The sequence below is a fragment of the Dromiciops gliroides genome, chromosome 6 (assembly GCF_019393635.1).
Source record: "Dromiciops gliroides isolate mDroGli1 chromosome 6, mDroGli1.pri, whole genome shotgun sequence".
Classification (NCBI taxonomy): Eukaryota; Metazoa; Chordata; class Mammalia; order Microbiotheria; family Microbiotheriidae; genus Dromiciops; species Dromiciops gliroides.
Genome location: NC_057866.1, coordinates 53,299,945 through 53,323,418, shown reverse-complemented (window position 1 = coordinate 53,323,418; position 23,474 = coordinate 53,299,945). Strand labels below are relative to the sequence as shown.

Genomic DNA, 23,474 nt, shown 5'->3' with positions numbered 1-23,474 from the left:
CTTATGTGGTCAAATTCAGTGTACCTAAAATAATTCATTATCTTTCCCCAAACCCCACCCTTCTACTGAACTTTCATGTTTCTGTTGAGGAAACTGCCATTCTTCTAGTCACCCAGGTTCCCAACCTCACTACATCCTTTTTTCTTCTCCCTGTCCCTCATCTCATGGAGCCAGTCAATTGCCAAATGCCATCATTTTTACTTCCATGAAGCAACTAGGGGGCACGATAGATGGAGCTCTGGGCCTGCAATCTTCAAGACCTGAGTTTGAATAGAGCTTCAGACACTTAGTTGTTTTATCCCCCGAGGCAAGTCACTTAACCTCTGTCTGTCTTGGTTTCCTCAACTATAAAATGGGGATAATAATAGCACTACCTTCCAGGGATGTTGTGGGATCAAATGAGATCATATTTCTAAAGTGCTTAGCACAGTGCCCAGGACTCTGTACCTTAAATAGGTGCTTAAATCCTTGCATCCATCCCTGTCTCTAGACTTAAATAGTTTAAAAAAAAAAACCACCTCATTGGCTTTTACCTGGACTGTTGTAACATTCTCCTACTTGGTCTCCCTGATTCAGGCTCTTTCCTCTCTAATATGTCATCCACATAGCTAGCTACTAAAGTGATGTTCCTAAAGAACAGACATGTACCATTCCTTTCTTTGCTCAACAAACTCCAGTGACTCCCTGTTAAGAATAGTATTCATTGTTTCCAAGACAATGCCAAAAGACTCATGGTGGAGAATGCTCTCTACATTCAGAAAAAGAACGATGGAGTCTGAATGCAGATTGAGACATACTATTTTCATTTTTGTTGTTGTTGTTGCTGCTTATTCTTTCTTGCAGTTTTTTTCCCTTTTGTTTTGTTTTTGTGTCCTGATTCTTCTCTTACAAACATGACTACTGTGGAAATATGTTTAACACGATTGTAATGTATAACCTATATCATATTGCTGACTTTGGGAGGGGGGAAGAAAAATTTGGAACTCAAAGAAATGTCTTTATATGTAATTGGGAAAAAAAAAGATTTTTCAAAATTTTTTTTAAAGAATACTATTCATTGTTATTTATAACCCTTCATGATCTAACTTCATTCTACCTGTGGTTGATGCAGCTGATGGGACCTGCCTTCCCAAGGTGGGGGAAAGACAAAGCAACCACAATAACAACAACAACCAGAAACATTTTTTTTTTCCCTGGAACATTGTTGGGATGTCTTCTTTGCTCCCTTTGTACATTTTTGTGTGTTATGTTTAACTGTGATCATGTCTAAGGTTCCTGAGCATAATGTAAATACCTCGAAGACATAACTCTCATTTTTAATCTCAGTATCCAGAGTGCCTGGTAGTTTCTTGCACATAGGAAGCATTTAGTGTTTTTAATGGAATTGAACAAAACTTAGCATCTTTCCCAAAGCGACTTCTGCTGACCATTCTGTCGTTGCTGCTAAGAATGCCATTATCCTCATCATACCCAACTCAAAACCTGTCAATTCTGACTCTTCTCCCTTACCCACACGTTTATTCCATGAAAGTTCCCCTCTGTTCTACTTCATAATATTGTTTTTGACCATCCCTCCCTCCCTATGTGAAGGGTTGGTGGAAGTGATGGGCCTGGTTGCCCCTTCTCCCTTGCCTTGCCTTTACTCCACTGGCTGCCTTGATGACATCAGGGTGATCGTGCAGGAAGAACTGCTTAGCTGCTCACAGCATTTGGATGAGCTACATGTTACCAGCTCTTGTCCTTGTGGTGAAAAGGAGGACCACCAGGCCTTTCAATCTTCCTGACCTCCACACCCTAGGCCCTGTCCTTTGGCTGGCCAGTGTACCCTAATAATCCCTGTACCTTGCTGTTTGCCATACTGCTGCCATCCTACCTGCAGCTGGACTCTTTTACATGTTATTTCCCCCAATTTGAGTTTGAGCTCCTTGAGAACTACACTGTCCTGTCTTTTTATTTGTATTGCTAGTGCATAGCACAGTGCTTGGCATATAGTAAGTACTTAATAAATACTCTTTCACTCAATTTACGGTAGCTGAAGCTTGTGTAAGATTGGGGGGGGTGGGGGAGTGGCACTGGGGAAGGAAACCAGCATTTTTTAAGGGCCTGCTGTAGGTTAGACTCTGCTAAACTCTTTACCAAAACAATCTCTCTTGAGCCTCATAACTCTATGAGGTAGGTGCTAATATCACCCTTATTTTACAGTTGAGGAAACTGAGGCAGATAAAGCTTAACTGACTTGCCCAGAATGACACAGCTAATAAGTGTCTGAGGCACAGTCCTCGAGTCTTCCTGATTTCTGGCTTGGTGCTCCATCTACTGGGCTACCTCAAGATCTCTAGAAATTCGTCAGGCTTTTATTTAAGGCCTTCTTCAATTTGGATGACTCCTACCTTACCACTCTAATTGACACACTACTCTCTTTCATAGCATCATCAGTGATGATTTTATTTAAACTTTTTCTCTCCTCTTACCTTCCCCTATCTAGAACACTCTTCCATACCTCTGCCTGTTGAAATCTCTTTCTTCTCAGGCACAGTTGATATGTACACGTCTTCCTCTGCTCCATCGTGAGCTGTAGTTACTTTATCTGGAACTCTCTTTCCTCTTATCTCATGACAGATGATCTCTAAAGTTCCTTTTAGTTGTCAATCTGTGGCCCTATGGCCTTTTGTCATTTTATTTCTTCATATTTATATTTGTAAGGGAGACTTGGCCCCTGTTACATTATAACATTTTGAGGACAATTACCATCGTTTTTTCCTCTGTGTTCATTGCCTGACAAGGCAGCCTTTGTACATAAGAGGAACTTAATAAATATTGTTGAATTAAATTGTCTTAGATTTTTTGTTTAACACTCTACGCTGGAGTGCATCCCTAACTCCAAGGGAAGCTTCCATCTATTAGAGGTGCTTAAACCATGTGAAAGAAATGGGAGTCCTAAGGTGGGATTGTGGGAATTCGTATCCCACAACAATTCAACAAGCATTAGGTACTAGATACAAAGTTAGTTAGGGCTATGAGTGCATGGACTGTCTCTGGGCTACATTTATCTCCATGTTCTTTCTTCCATAGTTACAAGAGAACCTCTTTTTGTTTTGTTTTGGTTTTATGTCTTCATTGTTCTATATATCCCTCCCTTTGCCCCTACCCATCCCCTATAACAAAGAGAAAGAAAAAAAGAAGAGGCAAAAAGACAGCTGAACAAAACTAATCAATATAGCAACCAAGTCTGGTAGTATGTACAGTGCTTCACACTCAATCTCTCAGCTCTGCAGAGAAGGGTGAGGTATATTTTCTTCATCTTTTGTTTTGGACCAAACTTAGTCATACTTTAATTCAATTTCCACTATTAATAATTAGAAGAGAAGCAGGTCATATACCTCTCACAACTGTAGGAAAGAGATGTCTTAAACAAGAGAGGCAATTACAAAAAATAAAATAGATAACATTAATGCATCCAAGATAAGAAGGAAATAGTCAATTGGGGGCGGGGTGGGGAGGGGGTTGCTTTGTATCAACTTTCCCTGGTGAGATTTTGGTATCCAAGACAAACAGTTAATAAGTAAATATATGTGTGTATATATGCATGCATGCATATACACACACACACACACACACAGTTGTCATTCCCTAATAGATAAATGGTCAAAGAATATGAACAAATAGTACAAAAGAACTGCAAAGTATTCACAACTACATGAAAGAGTGCTCCAAATCACTAATAAGAGAAATGCAAATCAAAATAACCCTCAGGTTTCTTATAAAAAATGACAATGCTCCGTTTTGGAGGGGTTTGGAAGGATAGGCACACTAATATAGTGTTGGTAGAGCTGTGAAATGGTATGACCATTTTTAAAAGCAGTTTAGAATTATGCAAATAAAATGACCAAAATATTCAGACCCTTTGAACCAGAGACTCCATGACTGTTTTACTCCAGGGAAGCCATCAATAAGAAAAAAGTCTTCATTTACACCAAAATATTTATAGCAGCACTTTTTGTTAGAGGAAATAATAATATGCAAAACAAAATAGATGCCCATCAATTGGGCAATAACTGAATAAATTGTACATAAATGTAATAGGATACTGCTGTGCTGAGAGAAAGAATATGTGTGATAAATACAGAGAAGCACTGGAATATCAGTATGAGCCAAGAAAACTCTATACGCAGTAACTACCACAATGAAAATGCAAAGAGAAACACATCAAAAATGAAGAGATGTGAGAGGGCACCCTCAGGCTAGTCCTTGTGGAGGTGGGAGGTCCGCCAGTGTTGCACACTGTACTTGTTTTAAACTTTTTCAGTCAGTTTTGCTGATTTTTTTTTCCTCTCCTGAAAAATACTCTTTTTATATGAAATGGCTTTCTGGGAGAGGGATGGGAAGAAGTCATTGGGATAACTACAGTGATGTAAGAAACAGAAGACAACAATAAAAACTTATTTTATAAAAATAGCCCTTGTATATATTGTTTCCCTTATAACTTCAGTTTGCCTTAGTTTGTATGTCTTCTTCTTGCCCCCCCCCCATTATTCATTTTCTTCATAGTTTAAGGTACAGTAGTGTTCTATTACATTCATAGAATTTTGATCAACCACTCCCAAATCTGTCAGCATCTGTTTTTCTTTGCTAATGTTGCCGTAAAAATGTGCTGCCATAAACCTTCTGTTGTATAGAAGACCCTAAAGGGATCCGTTAGGCAAAGAATACAATCATTTTAATCTTTTTTTTTTTTTTTTTTGCAGGGCAGTGAGGGTTAAGTGACTTGCCCAGGGTCACACAGCTAGTGTCAAAGTATCTGAGGCTAGATTTGAACTCAGGTCTTCCCGAATCCAGGGCCGGTGCTTTATCCACTGTACGACCTAGCTGCCCTATTTTAGTCATTTTCTTAGCAAATTTCACATTGCTATCTTCACTGTTGCACAGCTTCAATGTCAGTGCCTGGTTTTCCATAGCTCTTCCAACATTGACTAGGCTTATCTTCTGTGTTATGGTTCATTTGGGAAGTGCTGCTGGCCTATTTGCCAGTTTGTTGGTTATGGTTTGTTATCCAGGGATCTTTTGGCTTATATTTCTCTTACAAATGACAATATAAATCAACCTTTCAGGAAGCTGCTCAGAATTTTTCTTTTGAGAACTATTTATTTTTTCATGTCCTCTGATCATTTGTCCATTAGGGAATTGTTCATGTTAGCATATATTTATTTCCCATACATCTTGAGTATTAGACCTTTCTCTGAGATACTTGATACAAAGATTTCCCACCCACCCTTTCAGCAATTTCCCTTCTTATCCTAATTGCATTGGTTTGTGGACAAACTTTATAATTCCTGTAACTGAAGTTATCAATTCTGCATTTTGCAATCACTTTTTTTCCTTGTTTGAATAAGAATTATTCCCCAAACGAAAACTGAAAAGTACCTGATCTGATTCTCTTTAATTTTGTATTCTAGAAAACTCCATAAAAATAGTCTTTTATTATAACCATTGGGGAGTTTTTAATTGAGAAAGTAGCTTTAGAAGATCCAGATAGCAGTTAACTTTGTCTGTGAATGAATACAGAGCAATTCTGAGTGAATTATTATGGTGAGAATCTCAAATATAATCACCAAGTATAGAAATACTCGAATCCAGGTGTTGATAAAGTGATACCACTTGGAAGTAATAGAGATTTCATGTTATTTTGTTAAGTGGTTTCAGTTGTGTCTGACTCTATGTGGAACCCCCCCCACACACACACACTTTGAATTTTCTTAGCAAAGATAAAAATGGTTTGCTATTTCCTTCAGCTCATTTTACAGATGAGGAAACTGAGGCAAAAAAGGTTAAGTGACTTGCCCAGGGTCACACAGTAAGTGTCTGAAATTAGATTTGAACTCAACTCTTCCTAACTCCTATCCTGCAACTCTATCCTGGTTGCCCTAAATTATGTTAGTAAAGAAGAATCTATTTTCTAGTCAGTGGTGTACATTCTTCTTGTTTGTTTTTACTTGATGTGGACCACACAATAGACAGTTTTGTACTCAGCACCTTCTTAGTATGCATTATCATTAGAATGGAGGAAGTAGCTACTAAATTAAGTTACACTCTGTGAAACAAACTTGAGATTTTGTTTCTAGTTGTCTAGCAATTTGCAGGTTCATATTACTTTCATCACCTTTGTTCTCCCATATAACAGAGATCTCTAGTGGTCTTATTATATGTGTATTAAAGAGGGTAGAATAACAGTAAATGAGATTTTTATTTTCTCATTCTGTGTTGCTTCTTTTCCTTCTAGAATTCCTTGCTGTACGAACTCTTTTCTGTTATGGTTCATTCGGGAAGTGCAGCTGGTGGTCATTATTATGCGTGCATAAAATCATTCAGCGATGAGCAGTGGTACAGTTTCAATGATCAGCACGTTAGTCGGGTAAGCCAAGTACTTAAAGATTTTTGCCCTGACAAAAGAAATTGGGATTATGTCTATTCATCAGCAAGCTGTTGGGGGTATGGGACATGGAAGACTGAGTGGAAGTAGTTTTTCTTAATAGTGTTCCTTTTCTATTTTAGTCTCACTCATTTGACAGCTGCCAAAATTCTTTTATTTTTCTTTTTAACTAGCCTTTCACAATTTTTCCCTGGTCATCTAGTATGAAAATTCATCGATAGGCATTGATTACTGATGAAAATTTGACTTACTGTTTAGACACTGCCTGAAGATTTTATATAGTCCTAAATTTAGGTCTAATAAATATGAATGGGTATTGTAATGATGCGTGTGTTCCCCTCTCTTTTCCTTTTCTTTTTCCTTTGGTGTGCATAAAAGGATTTTTATCTTTTAAAAGGAGTCAGCATTTTCATTGGTTTAGTGACAGTGTAATGTCATACTGAAACTTTTATAGAATAAAGTACTATGATATAACGTTTCAGATAACCCAAGAAGACATTAAGAAGACTCATGGTGGATCTTCAGGAAGTCGAGGATATTATTCTAGTGCCTTTGCCAGGTTAGTAACTTTCAAATTCTTGAAAGATGGGGCAAAGGATCATCAACTAGATTTGTGCATTTGGATTTTTTTTCTCACGTTTGTTGTACCATTAACGTACTTTAACTAGCTATTTAATCACACTAAGTCACTTTGGGAAACAAGCTTATTGAATAACAGAATGACTTGTCAAGAGAAGCAGTAGATTATTTCCTCCATATGTACTTATAAGCAGAAGACTCATTTCTAGAGCAGTTTAAGTGTGAACCTGTCTGAAAAAAGCCAAATGACTCCTAATTATATGAAGGGAAGAGTATTTTCTGTAAATTCTTGTTGACTTAATAAAATGGAGTTCAGTCACAGTTGACTTTTCTTTGTCTTCCTACTAGCTCCACAAATGCATATATGCTTATATATAGATTGAAGGATCCTTCAAGAAATGCAAGTAAGTATGTGCAGTTTGATTTTATGAACAAAATAATAGCATTTTTTTATCAGTTTTACAGCACTAGATAAACATTTTTCAAGATTAAGTTAGCAAGTTTAATTTACATAGAGGAATCCAGATATCAGGAGCTAGGTACTTATCCTCATGTTAATATTTCTTGAAGTAGAATTTGAAATATAGTTGTTAAGGACCCTTAGAGAATTAATTCTTGCCAAAATGGGGGCTGAATTTGGAAGTTGTTTTGGGGTTATTTTTCATTTTTTTTTTTAAGCAATGGAATTCTTATTCAATATTAAATAAACTATGAGGTTATAGCATTGTTCTTTAAATACATGCCTTGGAACTGTCTTATAGATGAAGCCACTTTATAATAAAAGTCCCTTTAGTAATAAAACTACCTTAAATGAGAACCAAATATTGATTTCTGCTCTGTAGAAGTACCATTACAATAACATGTCTATTTAGGAGAACTTTAAATACTGTCTCCTAAAATCCTATTTTACAATTGCCCGGTATGCTGCTCAAAGAAATAGTGTTTATTACAGGAAAATATAAATTATCAATAAATATAGGCATACCAAAAGGCATCTAGAAGACAGTTTTAAATTTATTATTTATATTTTAACATTCAAATCATAACTGATCAAAATCTGGGAAAGAATTGTCCTAGCCTCTACTGGTACCCTACACTGGTAAGCCAACAAACTCTGGTGTTCAGGGTGATAAAAGAACTCAATTAGAATGAAATTGCCTGATTGTTACTGTTGTTATTGGTAGAATTTTTAGAAGTGAATGACTACCCAGAGCACATTAAGAATTTGGTGCAAAAAGAGAAAGAACTGGAAGAGCAAGAAAAGAGGCAACGTGAAATTGAGCGAAATACCTGCAAGGTTAGATTTCTCTCACCTTTATCTGAAGTAAAAAGCATTCTAGCAGTGGAATAAAATGTCTAAAACCCATTAAAATTTAAAAACATTGTAAAATGTGTTCTTTTGACACACTAGTGAAGTTCTTTAAGTAATTATGAGAACAAAATTATGATTGCCAAATAAGAAAACAAGTATTTTTTTAATTTTAAAAAAACATTCTTATCAATGAATCTAAATACTTTTTAAAATTTTGTGTAAAGATATTTAATTTAAGAAGAAGTAAATTTTGGCCTGGTTAAATGTTGACTAAATTTGTGTAACAAATTGTGTTACAGATAAAATTGTTCTGCATGCATCCTGTAAAACAAGTGATGATAGAAAATAAATTGGAGGTTCATAAAGATAAGACCCTAAAGGAAGCAGTAGAAATAGCTTATAAGGTATGTTGACTCATACTTGCTAGATTTACATTTTAGTAAATAGCATTGGTGTTTTTAGCACTCTGTGACCTTTCTTGTATAAAAGAGTAGTTAGTGCTTAAGCACTTTGTGGTTTCCTATGTGAGGGATACTCCTACAGATGGGTGCAAGCCACAACCTTGGTCTTTATTTGACGGTCATGTTCATATTTTCCCATAAGTCCTCTTCATTGTAAGTCTTCACATTGGAAAGCCCTCTGCTTTTTCTTTTAGTATCTTAGAGATCCCATTATATCACTCAGGCTGCTAATTCTGTGACATTTTAATCGATGATCTTCCATCATTTCTGTTTTCTTTTGTAGTAAATCCCTGTGCATGTTCCCAAATGTAATCTAACTCATTCTTTTTCTACTCAGTTTTGGACCCAGCAGCAGCGTTTGTCCAGAGAGACCAGTGAAAACAGCTCTTTGCAGGAACTCCAATAATTGTCTTGTTCTGGGTGTGGGATTCTCTCAAAGGCTGTCCCTTATATCCCTCCCATGGAGCATATTCAGCTCCTCTTTGATAATGTTCGTGTTCTCCAGTTAGCACTTAATAGTAAATGCTTTCCTTTTCAGAAGAAAGGCCAATTCTACATTTTAATAATTTTTGTTGTAACAAGGGAAACTCAGATAATCAAAATGTGAGAATTAAACTGTAAAACTTCATGTCACGTGCTCTTTGTGCTAATTGTGGTTTTGCCTGTGGCTTGCAGTATGATTATAAATAAATTCATTTTAATGTATCATTAAATGTCAATAGCAGCACTGAGTGTTTATGTAGCATTTAGATTCTATAATGTGCCTTCCTCACAGCAGTCTTGTGTAATAGGATCGGAGTGACATAGGTGATGAGCCAAAAGGTACTTTTACAAGCTCCCCAATTAACCCTTTCCTTCCACAGGCAACAAAGTGAGGCCCAGAGAGGTTTTGTAGCTTGTTCAAGGTCACTTGGGTAGTAAGTAGCAAAATTAGGTTTGACCCCAGGTCCCCAGACTCCAGCTCCAGTTTCTTTCCACTCTGCCACACAATCAAGGTATTACTCTCACTACTTTACAAATGGAGAAACTAAGGCTTAGGAGTGATTAAGTGGTTTGCCCATGGTCATACGTCTAGTAGTAGAGCTAAAATGTTCCATTGACTCCCTGGGATTCCTCTACTTAATTTTTGTCATCCTGTAACAAGTGTTATGTGGAAAAGGAAAAGATTCAAGTTTGGTAGCACAAATGACATGTCAGTACTTCAGTCTAGTCCAGGAAGCAAGTGTGTCCTGCAGAGGTGTAACCCACAGCACTAAACTAGGTTAAAATAGAATTCTGAAATACTTAACAAAATGAATAAAAATAAAATAAGAGATAAGATTATGTTCAAACTAAGTCAATATGCAGCCTGCAATATCCTTATGCTCAGTGGTGTAGTGAGATGAGTTTTGGATTTGAAGACAGAAGAACTAGGTTCCAGCAGCAATTTCATCATTTAATAGTGAAGCAAATGTTTTAACTTCTCTTTGCCTTGGTTTTCTATTCTGCAAATAGGAGTGATAATACCTGAACCACTTAGCATACAGGGCTATTGTAAAAAAATAAATAAATAAAACAAAACAAAAGCAAAAACACCACTTTATAAATCATATGAATGTGAGCTCTTATAATGTAGACCTTGTTGTGCAACCACGGTTTCTTAACCACTCATTTATAGTGGTATAATTGTTGCCTTATAATTGAACAAATGATGGAGTTATCCCTGTATTTTAACTGGAGTTTTTCCCCTTATGATTCATAAGTTTATATGCTCCCAAGTTTGTAGCCTACAGTTTATATAGTAGCCTGACTTTTGAGTGGTTTAACTTTAAAATTTGCCCCAAAAAGCTCTTAATATCTTATGTTTGGAATACTTTGTTATATGGGTTTGGAATACTTTGTTATATGACTAAAAATAAAAGTTAGAATTTTTTTTTGTTGTTTTCTTTTTCTTTTTTGCAGGGCAATGAGGGTTAAGTGACTTGCCCAGGGTCACACAGCTAGTTAAGTGTTAAGTGTCTGAAGCTGGATTTGAACTCAGGTCCTCCTGAATCCAAGGCCAGTGCTTTATCTACTGCGCCACCTAGCTGCCCAGAAAAGTTAGAATTTTAAAGCATTTAATCTAACTTCTAAATCTGTTATTTATATATATATATATATATATATATATTATATTATATAATATATATATTTAGGACTTTAGGTAATAATACTGATATTAGACTAGAAAATAAAATTTGTGGGGTAATTTTTCCAATTTTAGATGATGGATTTAGAAGAGGCCATTCCCCTGGATTGCTGTCGTCTTGTTAAGTATGATGAGTTTCATGATTATCTAGAACGGTCATATGAAGGAGAAGAGGATACTCCAATGGGACTTCTCCTTGGTGGAGTCAAATCAACATACATGTTTGATCTCCTCTTGGAAACCAGAAAACCTGATCAGGTTTTCCAGTCTTATAAACCCGGTGGTAAGAAATAGAATATTCTTAAGAGTTTTGTATACTTTAAGTTACTTAGAGGTAATGTAAGGTGTAATGTAGAAGTAATATAGAGTAGATGTAATTTTTTTCTATTTTCAAGTTGAATTAACTTAATTGAAAGTTTTACTCTTTCTCAAAATCTAGAATGACTTTGGCAAATTAAGAAGCATTTAGGAGCAAGCATTTAAAACTTCAAAAGAGATGTGTACAAAGAAATCTATAGAGAATGCAAATAACACAAGTACAAAATGAAGATAATTATCCTTCTTCCTTAACTTAGACAGGATCTTGAAGTCAAAGGGCTTAGCAATGTGGCAGTGTTTCTAGAAGGGAAATCTGAAAGTAGAGTATATAGAACTGTGAGTTTCCACATTGCTTCTTAGTGAGAGAGCACTTTCTTTGCAGTTTTCCCATGTCACAGGCAGGGGCTGGTATGGACTCCTAGAAAGACATTCTGGATTTCGAGTTAGAGTCTACATTGTAATCCAGCTCTGTTACTCATCACTTGTGTACATTAGGCTTAGTGGTTCTTTTTTACAAAAAAGAAAATTGCATCTTTGTGACTATATAACAAAACCACACTATGAATATCTCATTTGAATACTTAGCAATTCTGTTCTTATGTTTTTCAAATGTGGCAGAGGTGATGGTGAAAGTCCATGTTGTTGATATAAAGACAGAGTCTGTTGCTCCTCCAGTTAGTGTACGAGCTTATTTAAATCAAACGGTCACTGAATTTAAGCAGCTTATTTCAAAGGTAAGTTTTAAATAACAGTCTGTATATGCAGAAAAATCATTTCCATGTCTAATGTAGATTTATGGTTAGTTTTTAGCATACAGAAACTTCAGTAGCATTTTTGCGAAGGATGTCTAATGGTTGCATTTCTTTCACTAACACTGCTGAATGCTTCATTTCAAAGGACAACTTTTGACAAGTGCTAATGATGTGAATACTTGAAGTGAGTTAATCACCACACTTTTAAAATGCTTAACATTTTTCCTTTTTTTTTTAAAGATTGTTCTTAAGTGGTTTGACAGTAAATATTTGTTCATCCTCATTCACCCAAAAGAATTACTTTAGGCATATTCCAAGTATACTTTATTCAGCAGACATTTTTTGAATTAACTACTATATGCCTCTGATAAAGCATAAAGGATACAAAGATAAATAAGGGATGGTTACTACCCTTACTTACATGGCTTTTAGATTACATAAATCAAGGACAAAAGTAACTGTTAAGCAAAGCAGTATATGATCAATCCCCTAAGAAAAGTTCGGAGTGCTGTGGGAGTTCAGAAGAAAAGAGAATCATGTTAAAATTTCATTTTTGTTGTCTGTGAGGACACTGGACTAGAGCTATACCACTACTTATTAAAATATATTCCCAAATTATCCTTGTACTTGTATTCAAAGAAAACTTTGCCTTTACATTTTTACTGGTCCATACATATTCATTTGTAAAAATTAGGATGTTAGAGGTGATGATTGTTAATCTTTTTTCCTTTTAGTTCAGAAATAACAAAATACCAATGCTTTTAATCATTATTAGAACTGTGTGTACATTTGCTTCAGTTGTAAAAGATATTATCATTCTAGATAGACATATGAACTAGAATTTTGGAATTAGTTTGGTTTTGTTTTGTTTTTTTTTGATGGAGAGGAGAAAGGGAGTTGCTATAGTCAGCGGAGAACTCCTGATGTGGAAACTACCTTCACCAGTGCAGATCAGCTACTTTTCTGTGACTTAGTCATAAGAACATTGTCTGGAATATTAATTTGTGAAGTAACTTGCAACTTAGGTGTCAGAGGCACCTTGAAGCCCCGGTCTTTCTGCCTCCCCAGGCTGGCTCTCTATCCACTAGAGAGAAACCCTCTTGGCATTTTGTGATTGAGGAGGCAAGGGCCAGTATTGTGAATGTCCTTTTTTACCTTTATCTGACATGATGTCTGTTTTTCTGTTCTTGCCATTCATTTAAAGATAGATGTGGGTGTGAGCATGTTCAAGAAAGTCAAGCCTGCCCACTAATTGGGGTGGAAGAATAACAAGGGACAGCTCGGAGTCAGCAGACTCAAAGCCTCCTCCATGCTCCTGTGTTGTGAATGCTGGCTTCTTTATATTCTCTGACCTTTGTAAGGGAGTAGAGACAAAGAGATAGCTCAGCCACCTTACTGTGGCTGGAAACTAGAACTGAAGATTGACAGTTTCTTTACCAGCCAACCACTGGTTTGTACCTTTAACCATAGATGGTTTTGGACTTTTAAGCTAACAGACTACAGTCAGGGATTAGGGAAGATATCCCCCCTCCATCCCCCACAGAAATGATGGGAAATGTTGGACAAAATTCACTGGCTTTGATTTGTTGGGCCTTTATTATGAGTTATCAGAATGTTATTGATTGGTTACAATATAAAGAAAGTAATTTATTTTAATTATGGATAGAACTGATGGTTAAATGCCAGTCATAAGGAGGTAAATTTTTCATTTTTTTATTAAGATCACTTCTTTTAAGCCCTAAAAGTAAAATGAAAGTGACTTAAGCAAAACATTTTTATGACTAGATTTTTGTTGTGGCTTTACATTGCAAGTGTTTCTTTGGGCTTCTAATGAGCAGCATAATTTAAACAAGTGGAATTGATAAGATTATTTACATTCTTGAGCATTTTAAAAACTTCAGTTATCTTCATATTAACCCACTGGAAAAGGATCATCATATTTTCTTGACCAATTCTGAACTAAGATGTAGTTTCTTGTCAAATAAAAGTACTCTTCTATAATCATGATCCCTTTATAGGTTATACAGCTGCCTGCTGAAACGATGAGAATAGTTTTGGAACGCTGCTACAATGACTTGCGTCTTCTCAATGTGCCCAGTAAAACACTGAAGGCTGAAGGCTTCTTTAGAAGTAACAAGGTGTGTCTTTAATGACTCTTTCCTACATTTTTTTTTTGTCTTAACCTGTGATTTCATGGGTATAGGAAACTCCTAGTGAGGAAATTTCCCTCTGCCAATGCAACTCTTGGCAGCATTTCGTCTTAGAGATTTTCCTGGAGGGTTTAAGTCACTTGCCCAGTGCTATACAGACAAGTCAGAAGTGGCACCTGAGCCGAAACCTTTCTGACTCAAAACCTGGCTTTCTGCTTCATTGTCTCTTACATTTCCTACATCAGTCACATTTAATCCAAATAGAAATACAAACTCCTTAACCTCTTTCTAGCTTTCTCACCTTGCTTCCCAAGCTCCATTCTAGCCCAGTCAGTCTTCCCACAGGCCCATTCCTACCGTGTTTGTATTTCTGCCTCCATCTTTTTGTGCATACTGGGCCTTGACCAGGCTGATTCTTTCTGCAAGATGAATCATATCCCATTTTGTGAAATATTTGTTCATCCACATATTGACACCTCCTTCCTCTATATCAGCTGACCCCTTTGTGGGACTTGGGTGTGGGGAGAGGGAAGGCCCTCAGGGACAGGGCCCTGCTAGGACTCACATTAAGAACAGCCGTGGGCTGCAAGCACCAGGTTCTTCAAAGTGCTGCCTTGCATAGGGGAATCATTCACAAAGGCTTGAGCTCAGTGAATTGTTTTCCCCTCTCCTGGTTGTTTACCTCTCCTTGAACAGAAGCAGTGAATCTTTTCGTTGGATTTATTTATACTTTGTAGAAATTACCATTTTATTGCTCTTTGAAATCCACTTTCATTGATTTACTCTATCACATCCTCTAAGAACTCTTGCTTTACTCTTTTCATCTTGATTATTTTTCTGATCTCATTCATTTTCCTGCTCTTTACTTCAGCTTCTTACTTAAACCTTCTCACTCTTAATTCATTCTCACTGTTCTCTGACTCTCAATGATCAGTATGCCCTTCTCCACAACTAGTGCTGCCTGGTCTTTTAATTTCCTGATCTGGTTAAACCTTTTTGGCCTGGGGGGAGTGGGGCCAGAACTAGAACATCATCAGTATAGGGAACACCATCTACCAACACAAATCAGAAGCTGTTCTGCCCCTTATAGTCTTGAAGAGTTGCCCTGGGGTACCAAGTTCTTGAATGTCCTGCCCAGCCTCATGTAGGCAAGACTTGAACACAAGTCTTCCTAACTGAGGCCAACTCTCTTGCAACTATGCCATGCTTCCTTTTACCCCCTCACTCCATGCTAAAAGGTTAGGTTTTGCTTGACATGCTGCTACTAGAGTTGCTTCTTTTTCTCCTTTTCCAGACCCAGAGAAATATTTTGAAATAAAGCAAGCTACAGCCAGGATCGGTCATCAGATGAGAGGGAGGGCAACAGTGAGAAATAGGAGTCTGTATTTTCTTTTCAATTTTATTTTATTTCTGTTCTGAACTTAAACATCAAATAAAGTAAACATCTCCCTATACATCGTAGAACAGAAGGAAAGGATTGTACATGAAACTGTGAATCTCCCATTACATAGAGCTTGCTTTTATTTTTTAAGTATGTAATAAATATAACATGTAACTTTCAAAGCTGTCCTGTTTGTGATTCCTTCTGTTCTTTTTGTGGGGAGAAAAGGGAGGGAAGAGAACCCAGTCTCAACCTCCCCCGCTTCAAAGTGCTGGGCCTAGAGTTAGGAAGACCTGAATTAGAATATGGCCTCAGATACTTAAGTAACTGTGTGATCCTTGGGAAGTCACTTAACCTCTGCTTGCCTCAGTACCCTTCCTTGTAAAATGGGGATAATAAATAGCACCTACCTCCCAGGGTTGTTTTTGTAAAAGCACTTAGCACAGTGCCTGGCACATCGCAAATGCCATAGAAATGTTATCTATTATTGTTGTTTACCTTTATCCGTCCTCTTCTCCCTCAAAAAATGACAGTAAAAAAAGTAAGATCTGTATGGTAAAGCCAAAAAAAAATCCTGCTTTGGCCCTGTCTAAAAAATACATCTCCTGCATCTTGAGTCCAGCAACTTCTGTGAGCTCATGAGTAGTCGGCTTCTTCAGTGGTCTTCCAGCATCATGGTGGGTCATTACATTGATCCTATGCACTTCGAAGTTGGTATTTTCTTCAAAATGATGTTATTATTCTAATTGTGACCTGATTTTGCTTACCACCCTACATCAGTTTGTATAAGTCTTCCTGGGTCCCTCTGAAACCTGCCCTTTTGCCTTGGTGCAGTAATAGATTGCATTGATATATTCTGTTGTTCAGTCATTCTCCAAGTGATGGGCACCACTAGATGGCCCTGAATTTCTAGTTTTTTGCTACTATGAAATGAACTACTGTAGCTGTATTTTTACAGTATGGACCTTTTCCTTTCTTAGTTGCATGGGCCTAGTAATGGTGTCACTGGATTTTAACATGTTTTTCTTTTTTTTTCCCCCAAGTTAAATTACAACAACCAACACAAAATAGATCCCTATTTGCACTTCACCCCACTGTGTGAAGTGGCTCTAAGACAGAGAGAGAGAGAGAGAGAGAACAGTAAGTGTTAGCACAGGCCAAGTTTCCTGTATCATATGGGCTAGACCTAGAAGGGTAAGGCAGGAGAGAAGAAAATATGTTCACAACTTCCTGTTCCACCCACTTTGGTGCCTAAGGCTTACAGAGGAGGAGGCCGGGCAATGGTTCGGGCTAGTCAATTTCTCGAGCATGGAATACACTATGAGAAACCCTGCTTTTGGAAGGGTTTTTCAACCTGTTTTTTCTGATGAGACACTTCAGACGTCTTATCCTTTTGCCTTTACCTGAACATTTTTAGTTTTACTTTTGGGCTTTGTCTTATATTGATTTCAGTATCAAAAATATACAGGACTATAGAGCCTTTTGGTTAAGCATCCAAACAAAATATAAATAATGCTATGCAGTAGTTAATCATAGTGTTACAGTTGAAATTCCAAAGCAGCTTTTGGTAGTAGCTTAATAGAAAGCATCCAGTTTTAGCCCTTTAGCCACAAATACAACATGGGAGGTCCATGATTTCCTAAAATTCAATGATGCAGTAGTATTAATTAGATCCAAATGGAACTCTGGCATAATAATCTTCTGAAAAAGCAGAGCATGAAACAATACATTTTGAGTTATGAGGAAGGCACAGTTTTGTTGTTGTTTAGTTGTGATCCCATTTGAGGTTTTCTTAGCAAAGAGACTGGCTTGCATTTTCTTCTCCAGCTCATTTTAGAGATGAGGAAACTAAGGCAAACAGGGTGACATGACTTGTCCAGGGTCACACAACTAGCTAGTCAGTGTCTGAGGCCGAATTTTAACTCAGGTTTTCCTGACTTTAGGCTGAGTGCTCTATCCACTGCTCCATCTAGCAGACACTATACTGTTTTTACACGTTTTCATCAATTAGAAACAAATTCCAATGTGAATTTAATTGTTGTCTTTCGTAGCATTTCATAGATTATTAGAGACTGGAGGAACCTCAGGAAGCATCTAATTGAATCGCTTCCTTTTACAGATAAGGAAACTGAAGCCTGGAAGTGTGTAGTGTCTTGGCTACAGTATTAAAATGTTTAATTTCTAAGTTCAGCCTTCTTATTCCTAGTATGTCCATGTTTAGCTCACATGATTAAAGCATTAGCTCCCAAACTTTTAAAATCTGTTCACATCTGTGACCTTGTTGGTTTTATTGGTCTATCCCTGTGTCATTTCCGTTGCCTTTTTATATGTATATACACACACTTGTCATCCTTTGTCCACCATGATTACCACTGTTGCCATTAGCCTGGTTCAAAATGAGAAAAGCTGTGAAGAAACCCAGGATTTTGTGACATGTCAAGAACTTCTTCATAATACATCAAAGTGTTCCATTCTCTGTTTAAGAAATAATGGATTAGAACATGATACTGGTGAGGTGTAGATTGCAGATTCTTTTTCCATATAAGTCAGTTAACTTTTCAGTAAGGAAAATCTTATTGGCAGAGGACACACCACTAACAATCAGCCATCTGTCTCACAGACGTATGTCTATGATGTTGCTCACAAGGGGGACCCTTTGAGCAGCCACCTTACTGTCCTGATAGCACCATCTTTGCTTATAAAGGACAATATTTTTTTTTTTTTTTAGTGAGGCAATTGGGGTTAAGTGACTTGCCCAGGGTCACACAGCTAGTAAGTGTTAAGTGTCTGAGGCTGGATTTGAACTCAGATCCTCTACTCCAGGGCCGGTGCTCTATCCACTGCACCACCTAGCTGTCCCTATTCTTTTTAAACTTTTCAGATTCAATGTGACTAAGGTTTATAATTTGTTTCCCCAAGCAATACAATGCTAAATAGGAGAGATTTACTAATGAGGATGACTTCAAAGTTTTCAGTCTTTGCAATAAGTTTATGTACTGACTTGAACATTTGAACTTAAAAAATCTTACCACCTAAATAATAATTAAATACTTAAATGGGTTTGTTTGGGGTTTTGTTTGTCCCCCTCCCCCATTCAACGTGTACCCTTCTGTTTGAGTACAATAACTCTCGTATGACACCTGAAAACCAAAACTATGATGATGTAACAGAGCTCTCTGCTTTAATGTTTAGGTATTTGTCGAGAGTTCTGAGTCTTTGGATCGCCAGATGGCCTTTACAGACTCTCATTTGTGGAAGCTGCTGGATCGGCATGCAAATACAATCAGACTGTTTGTTTTATTACCGGAACAGTCTCCAGGATCTCATTCTAAAAGGACAGCGCACCAGAGAGCTGGTGGGGATTCTGGCAGTGTCGGTGATGCTTGTGAGAGGCTTAAAGGACCCATAGGTAGCCTAAAATCTGTAGAGGCCATCTTAGAAGAAAGTACAGAAAAACTGAAAAGCTTGTCTCTACAGCAGCAGCAGGATGGGGAGAATGGAGACAGCAGCAAGAGTACAGAGACAAGTGATTTTGAGAACATCGAATCTCCTCTGAATGAGAGGGACTCTTCGGGATCAGTGGATAACAGAGAGCTTGAACAGCAGATTCAGACTTCTGATCCAGAAAATTTCCAGTCTGAAGAGCGCTCCGACTCCGATGTGAACAATGACAGGAGCACGAGCTCAGTGGACAGTGATATTCTTAGTTCCAGTCACAGTAGTGACACTTTGTGCAATGCAGACAGTGCCCCAGTCCCTTTGGCTAATGGACTTGACTCTCATAGTATCACAAGTAGTAGGAGATCAAAGGCAAATGAAGGAAAGAAAGAGACCTGGGATACAGCCGAAGAAGACTCTGGAACGGACAGTGAATATGATGAGAGTGGCAAGAGTAGGGGAGAGACGCAGTACATGTATTTCAAAGCGGAATCCTACGCTGCAGATGAAGGTTCTGGGGAAGGACATAAATGTATGTAACAGTCAGTACCCCTGTTCATCTTACTCAGTGTTGCAATTAGATGTATACATAAGCTATCTTTAAACTAAATCGAGAGTCCATTACATTGACTTCTAAATCCATTTGTGAAAGTTGTAAAGTTTATACAAGGTTGTAACCTTGCCCTTTATAGCTTTTTTATAATTGTTTTGATAAAATTAAACTGGCCAGTTTACATACACATTACATATAGAAATACAGCACATTTAGTCTTTCTGGCAAAAGAGGTTAAAACTATTGATCGTTTTAGAAAAGAGAATTGTGATGAAATGGTGGTTTTGCTTAGGGGAAAATAGGAATTGTTTTTTTGGGGGGATAGGAATTTTTTTTTTAATAATAACACAATAAAGCCTGGAGACTGATAAAGAAGTATATCATATTCAAAAACCCAGTAGTAAAATAATCTAAATATTTTTTTAACTGCTCACCCTGTTCTAGGAAAGAAAAGAAAATATCTTCATGAATAGCTTAAAAAATGAACTAAGGACAAGATCTTTTCATTTTGTTCTTTTGTTTTTGTTTTGTTTGTTGTTGTTGGGTTTTTAGTTTTGTTTTTGTTTTTTGCGGGGCAATGAGGGTTAAGTGACTTGCCTAGGGTCACACAGCTAGTAAGTGGCAAGTGTCTGGGGCCGGATTTGAACTCAGATCCTCCTGAATCCAGGGCCGGTGCTTTAACCACTGCACCACTTAGCTGCCCCCATCTTTTCATTTTGAATAAACTAACTAAGGTGTACCCCATTTGTCAGTAATAATAGGGGGGGTGTGGGGGGGGCAATTGGGGTTGACTTGCCCGGGGTCACACAGCTAGTAAGTGTTAAGTGTCTGAGGCCGGATTTGAACTCAGGGCCTCCTGACTTCAGGGCCAGTGCTCTATCCACCGTGCCACCTAGCTGCCCCTTAGATTTTTTTTTTTTAAAGACATCAGAGTAGAAAGTTTTTCTGACACTTAGTTGGGATCACAATGTATAAGATACCTCTGCAGCTGTAATGTAGCAAGAGAAATCAGATGGGTTTCTCTCTCTCACACACACACACACACACACACACACACACACACACACACACACACACACACACTTCATGTCCTTCATTTTCTCTGAAGTATACCCCTTTTTTCACTGACACTCTTTTCCCCTCCTCTACATGAATACAATCACTTATACCCAAGTCTTGAGGGCAAGTCATTTCCTTATCAGGTAAAGGTTGTAATTAGTTGTTACAAATAGAAAATTTCAGTTAGCAAATTGCCAGTATCATCAAAGTGGACTTCCAACATGTTCCCAGAAACTAAGGAGTCAAATGTCTTTTCTGGGAAAGTTCAGATAAGCTTTAATAAGGAATAGTTAGCCCATATGGCCAGTAAGTGTCCCGTCAGCATTATTTTGACCAAAATGACAAAAATCATCTTTTTTTTTTTTTTCTGGTAAGGCAATGGGGGTTAAGTGACTTGCCCAGGGTCACACAGCTAGTAAGTGTTAAGTGTCTGAGACCAGATTTGAACTCAGGTCCTCCTGAATCCAGGGCTGGTGCTCTATCCACTGCGCCACCTTTCTGCCCTGACAAAAATCATCTTAATGAGGAATAGTAATGTTGGTAGAGAACCATTTATAATGATTGATTTACTTGCTGCATTTTTAAAAAGGCTTTCCATAACAAATTTTTTGTCACAGATAGGGAATTTATATAGAGACAATAAACACAGATGTCTGAAAAAGAAAACTGTAAGCAATAAGGTCTTTCAGTGAGTTTGGCTAGGTCTAGTTTATCATAGTTTTATTAATAATTTAAAAACATACCTAGGAAATCTGCAACTTGGCAGATAACTGAGCCCTGAATTGTGAAATATGAGGTTGATGAAAGAAACTGCAGGAACATTTCACAAGATCTTGTGACTGAACAGAAGCATTGCAGATAGGTTTTTGTCTGGGCAAGTGTGTGGTGATTAATTGAAAAATCAATAATCCAAACAACATTTGTTTAAAAAACAAAACACCTTGGTCTTCAGATATGAACTGGGAAACGTATTGGTCATCATGGACCTTTTCCTGAAAGCAGTGAGGATGAATAATTGAAACAAAATTGAAACTTTTCTACCTGTGTAAAAAAGCCATACGCTGGAAATGTTTCTTCTCTTTTTTAAGTGTGGCAGCCAAAACATGTAGTCATTAGGAGGAAAGAACTCAAATGATCCAGGGATTGAGAGCTGAAATAGTGTGATGGATGGCCTTTCTACCCTGGAGGGGAATGAATACAATCAAGTGTCTATGTAATCATGAAATGGATGGATTAACAGTCTTATTTAGCACCTGTACATAGCATTGTGCTGGGTGCTTTGTGGGGTAGAAGATGTGGTCCTTTCTCTTAGGAGTTCACAGCCTCTCTCAATGGAGTATATATGGAATGTTTACTAGACTACTCCAACTGGGTTGGCACACCTTGAAACTTGAACAGATAAATAGAAGATAAGACGGCAGTGTCCATGTAGTAAATAAATTCGTGTGACTCTACTCCATGGCATAAAAATATCAGTTGTTGGGGGCAGCTAGGTGGTGCAGTGGATGAAGGACCAGCCCTGGATTCAGGAGGATCTGAGTTCAAATCCAACCTCAGACACTTGACATTTACTAGCTGTGTGACCCTGAGCAAGTCACTTAACCCTCATTGCCTGCCCCCACCCAAAAAAAAAAAAATCAGTTGTTTGAAAAAGGAAGTATGTACAAATTAAGGTAAACCATAGGTGTTAGGCAGCATCTCTTTTAGCTTTTGCAGTTAATATCATGGAGGACAGCTGTGCCCTCCCACAAAATGGGCCTATATGACACTGAAATAAAATGCTGTGTTGGAACAATACTACAGAGCAATTCCCGCTTTCTAGAAAAAATGTAATACTATAGTTTTTGCTGGGTGTTAGGAGAAAAAATGTGCAGTAATGTTATTTTTTTTTAATACTAGGAATGGTGAATTAAAGTAAGCAATATATAGTTTTTGCATTTTGCTGGAATAATAAAATTCTATAAATTAGGATAATATTCCTAGAAGACCCCAGCCTTCACAATTTAAAAAAATTTAGTATTAAACCAACAGCTTACATAAGATAACTACAGCAAGACTTATACTTGAGTAGCTTTTCTTAAAATTAAACCATTGAGTGTTTTATGTAACCACCTGTTTGTACTTTCTCCCTTTGGCATCCAACTATATTAAAGGTTAAAACTATTGATCACTTTAGAAAAGAGAATTGTGAAGAAATGGTAGTTTTGCTTAGGGGAAAATTAGGAATAGGTTGGTTTTGGCGGGGGGGGTTAAATGTCATCCAGGAATTAATGAGCAGTTAATATTTTAAGAATTATAATCTTTTGGTATAGATGTCATATACATAATTTCCCTATATTTATAGAAATTACTGGGAAAACTCAGGAAACTAGCTTTCCAGTTCTTCATAGAAATCAATATTAATATGTTTATAAAAGGTTTTCATTTCATTAGGATTTATTTTAGTGCAGTTTTAAAGCAAGTACTTGGATTTTCTTCAGTGTGGTGCTTTCTTTTAACTGAGCAAAATGCTGTACAGTACCTGGATATTGATTGCATGAATGGAATTCAACTCTTTTCTACTTAAAATGCACTAATGTTTCACTTCTGGTTGCACTTAAGCTTTTAGACGTCTAAAAAATACTATTTTTGCTTAGGGTTGATGGTGCATGTTGATAAAAGAATTACACTGGCTGCCTTCAAACAACATTTGGAACCTTTTGTTGGAGTTCTGTCTTCTCACTTCAAAGTTTTTCGCGTCTATGCTAGCAATCAAGAGTTTGAGAGCGTCCGACTGAATGAAACACTTTCATCGTTTTCAGATGACAACAAGGTCAATGAAAATAGTTATTGATTACTAGAGCCAGGTTTGAGTGATTGATTTGAGAGCATCCTTTG

At 37.3% G+C, this 23,474-nt stretch overlaps 1 protein-coding gene across 3 annotated transcripts in view; it reads left to right on the top strand.

Annotated features, from left to right (window-relative positions):
• The window catches only part of USP47 (ubiquitin specific peptidase 47), a 101,988-nt gene that overhangs the window by 72,908 nt on the left and 5,606 nt on the right, over positions 1-23,474 (top strand). For all 3 annotated transcript variants that reach the window (XM_043972857.1, XM_043972856.1, XM_043972859.1), the window contains 10 exons: positions 6,278-6,409; positions 6,910-6,986; positions 7,355-7,410; positions 8,191-8,303; positions 8,618-8,722; positions 11,022-11,229; positions 11,883-11,998; positions 14,035-14,154; positions 18,740-19,517; positions 23,234-23,409. In XM_043972857.1, the coding sequence (XP_043828792.1) occupies positions 6,278-6,409; positions 6,910-6,986; positions 7,355-7,410; positions 8,191-8,303; positions 8,618-8,722; positions 11,022-11,229; positions 11,883-11,998; positions 14,035-14,154; positions 18,740-19,517; positions 23,234-23,409 (1,881 nt within the window). The remainder of the gene's footprint in view (positions 1-6,277; positions 6,410-6,909; positions 6,987-7,354; positions 7,411-8,190; positions 8,304-8,617; positions 8,723-11,021; positions 11,230-11,882; positions 11,999-14,034; positions 14,155-18,739; positions 19,518-23,233; positions 23,410-23,474) is intronic.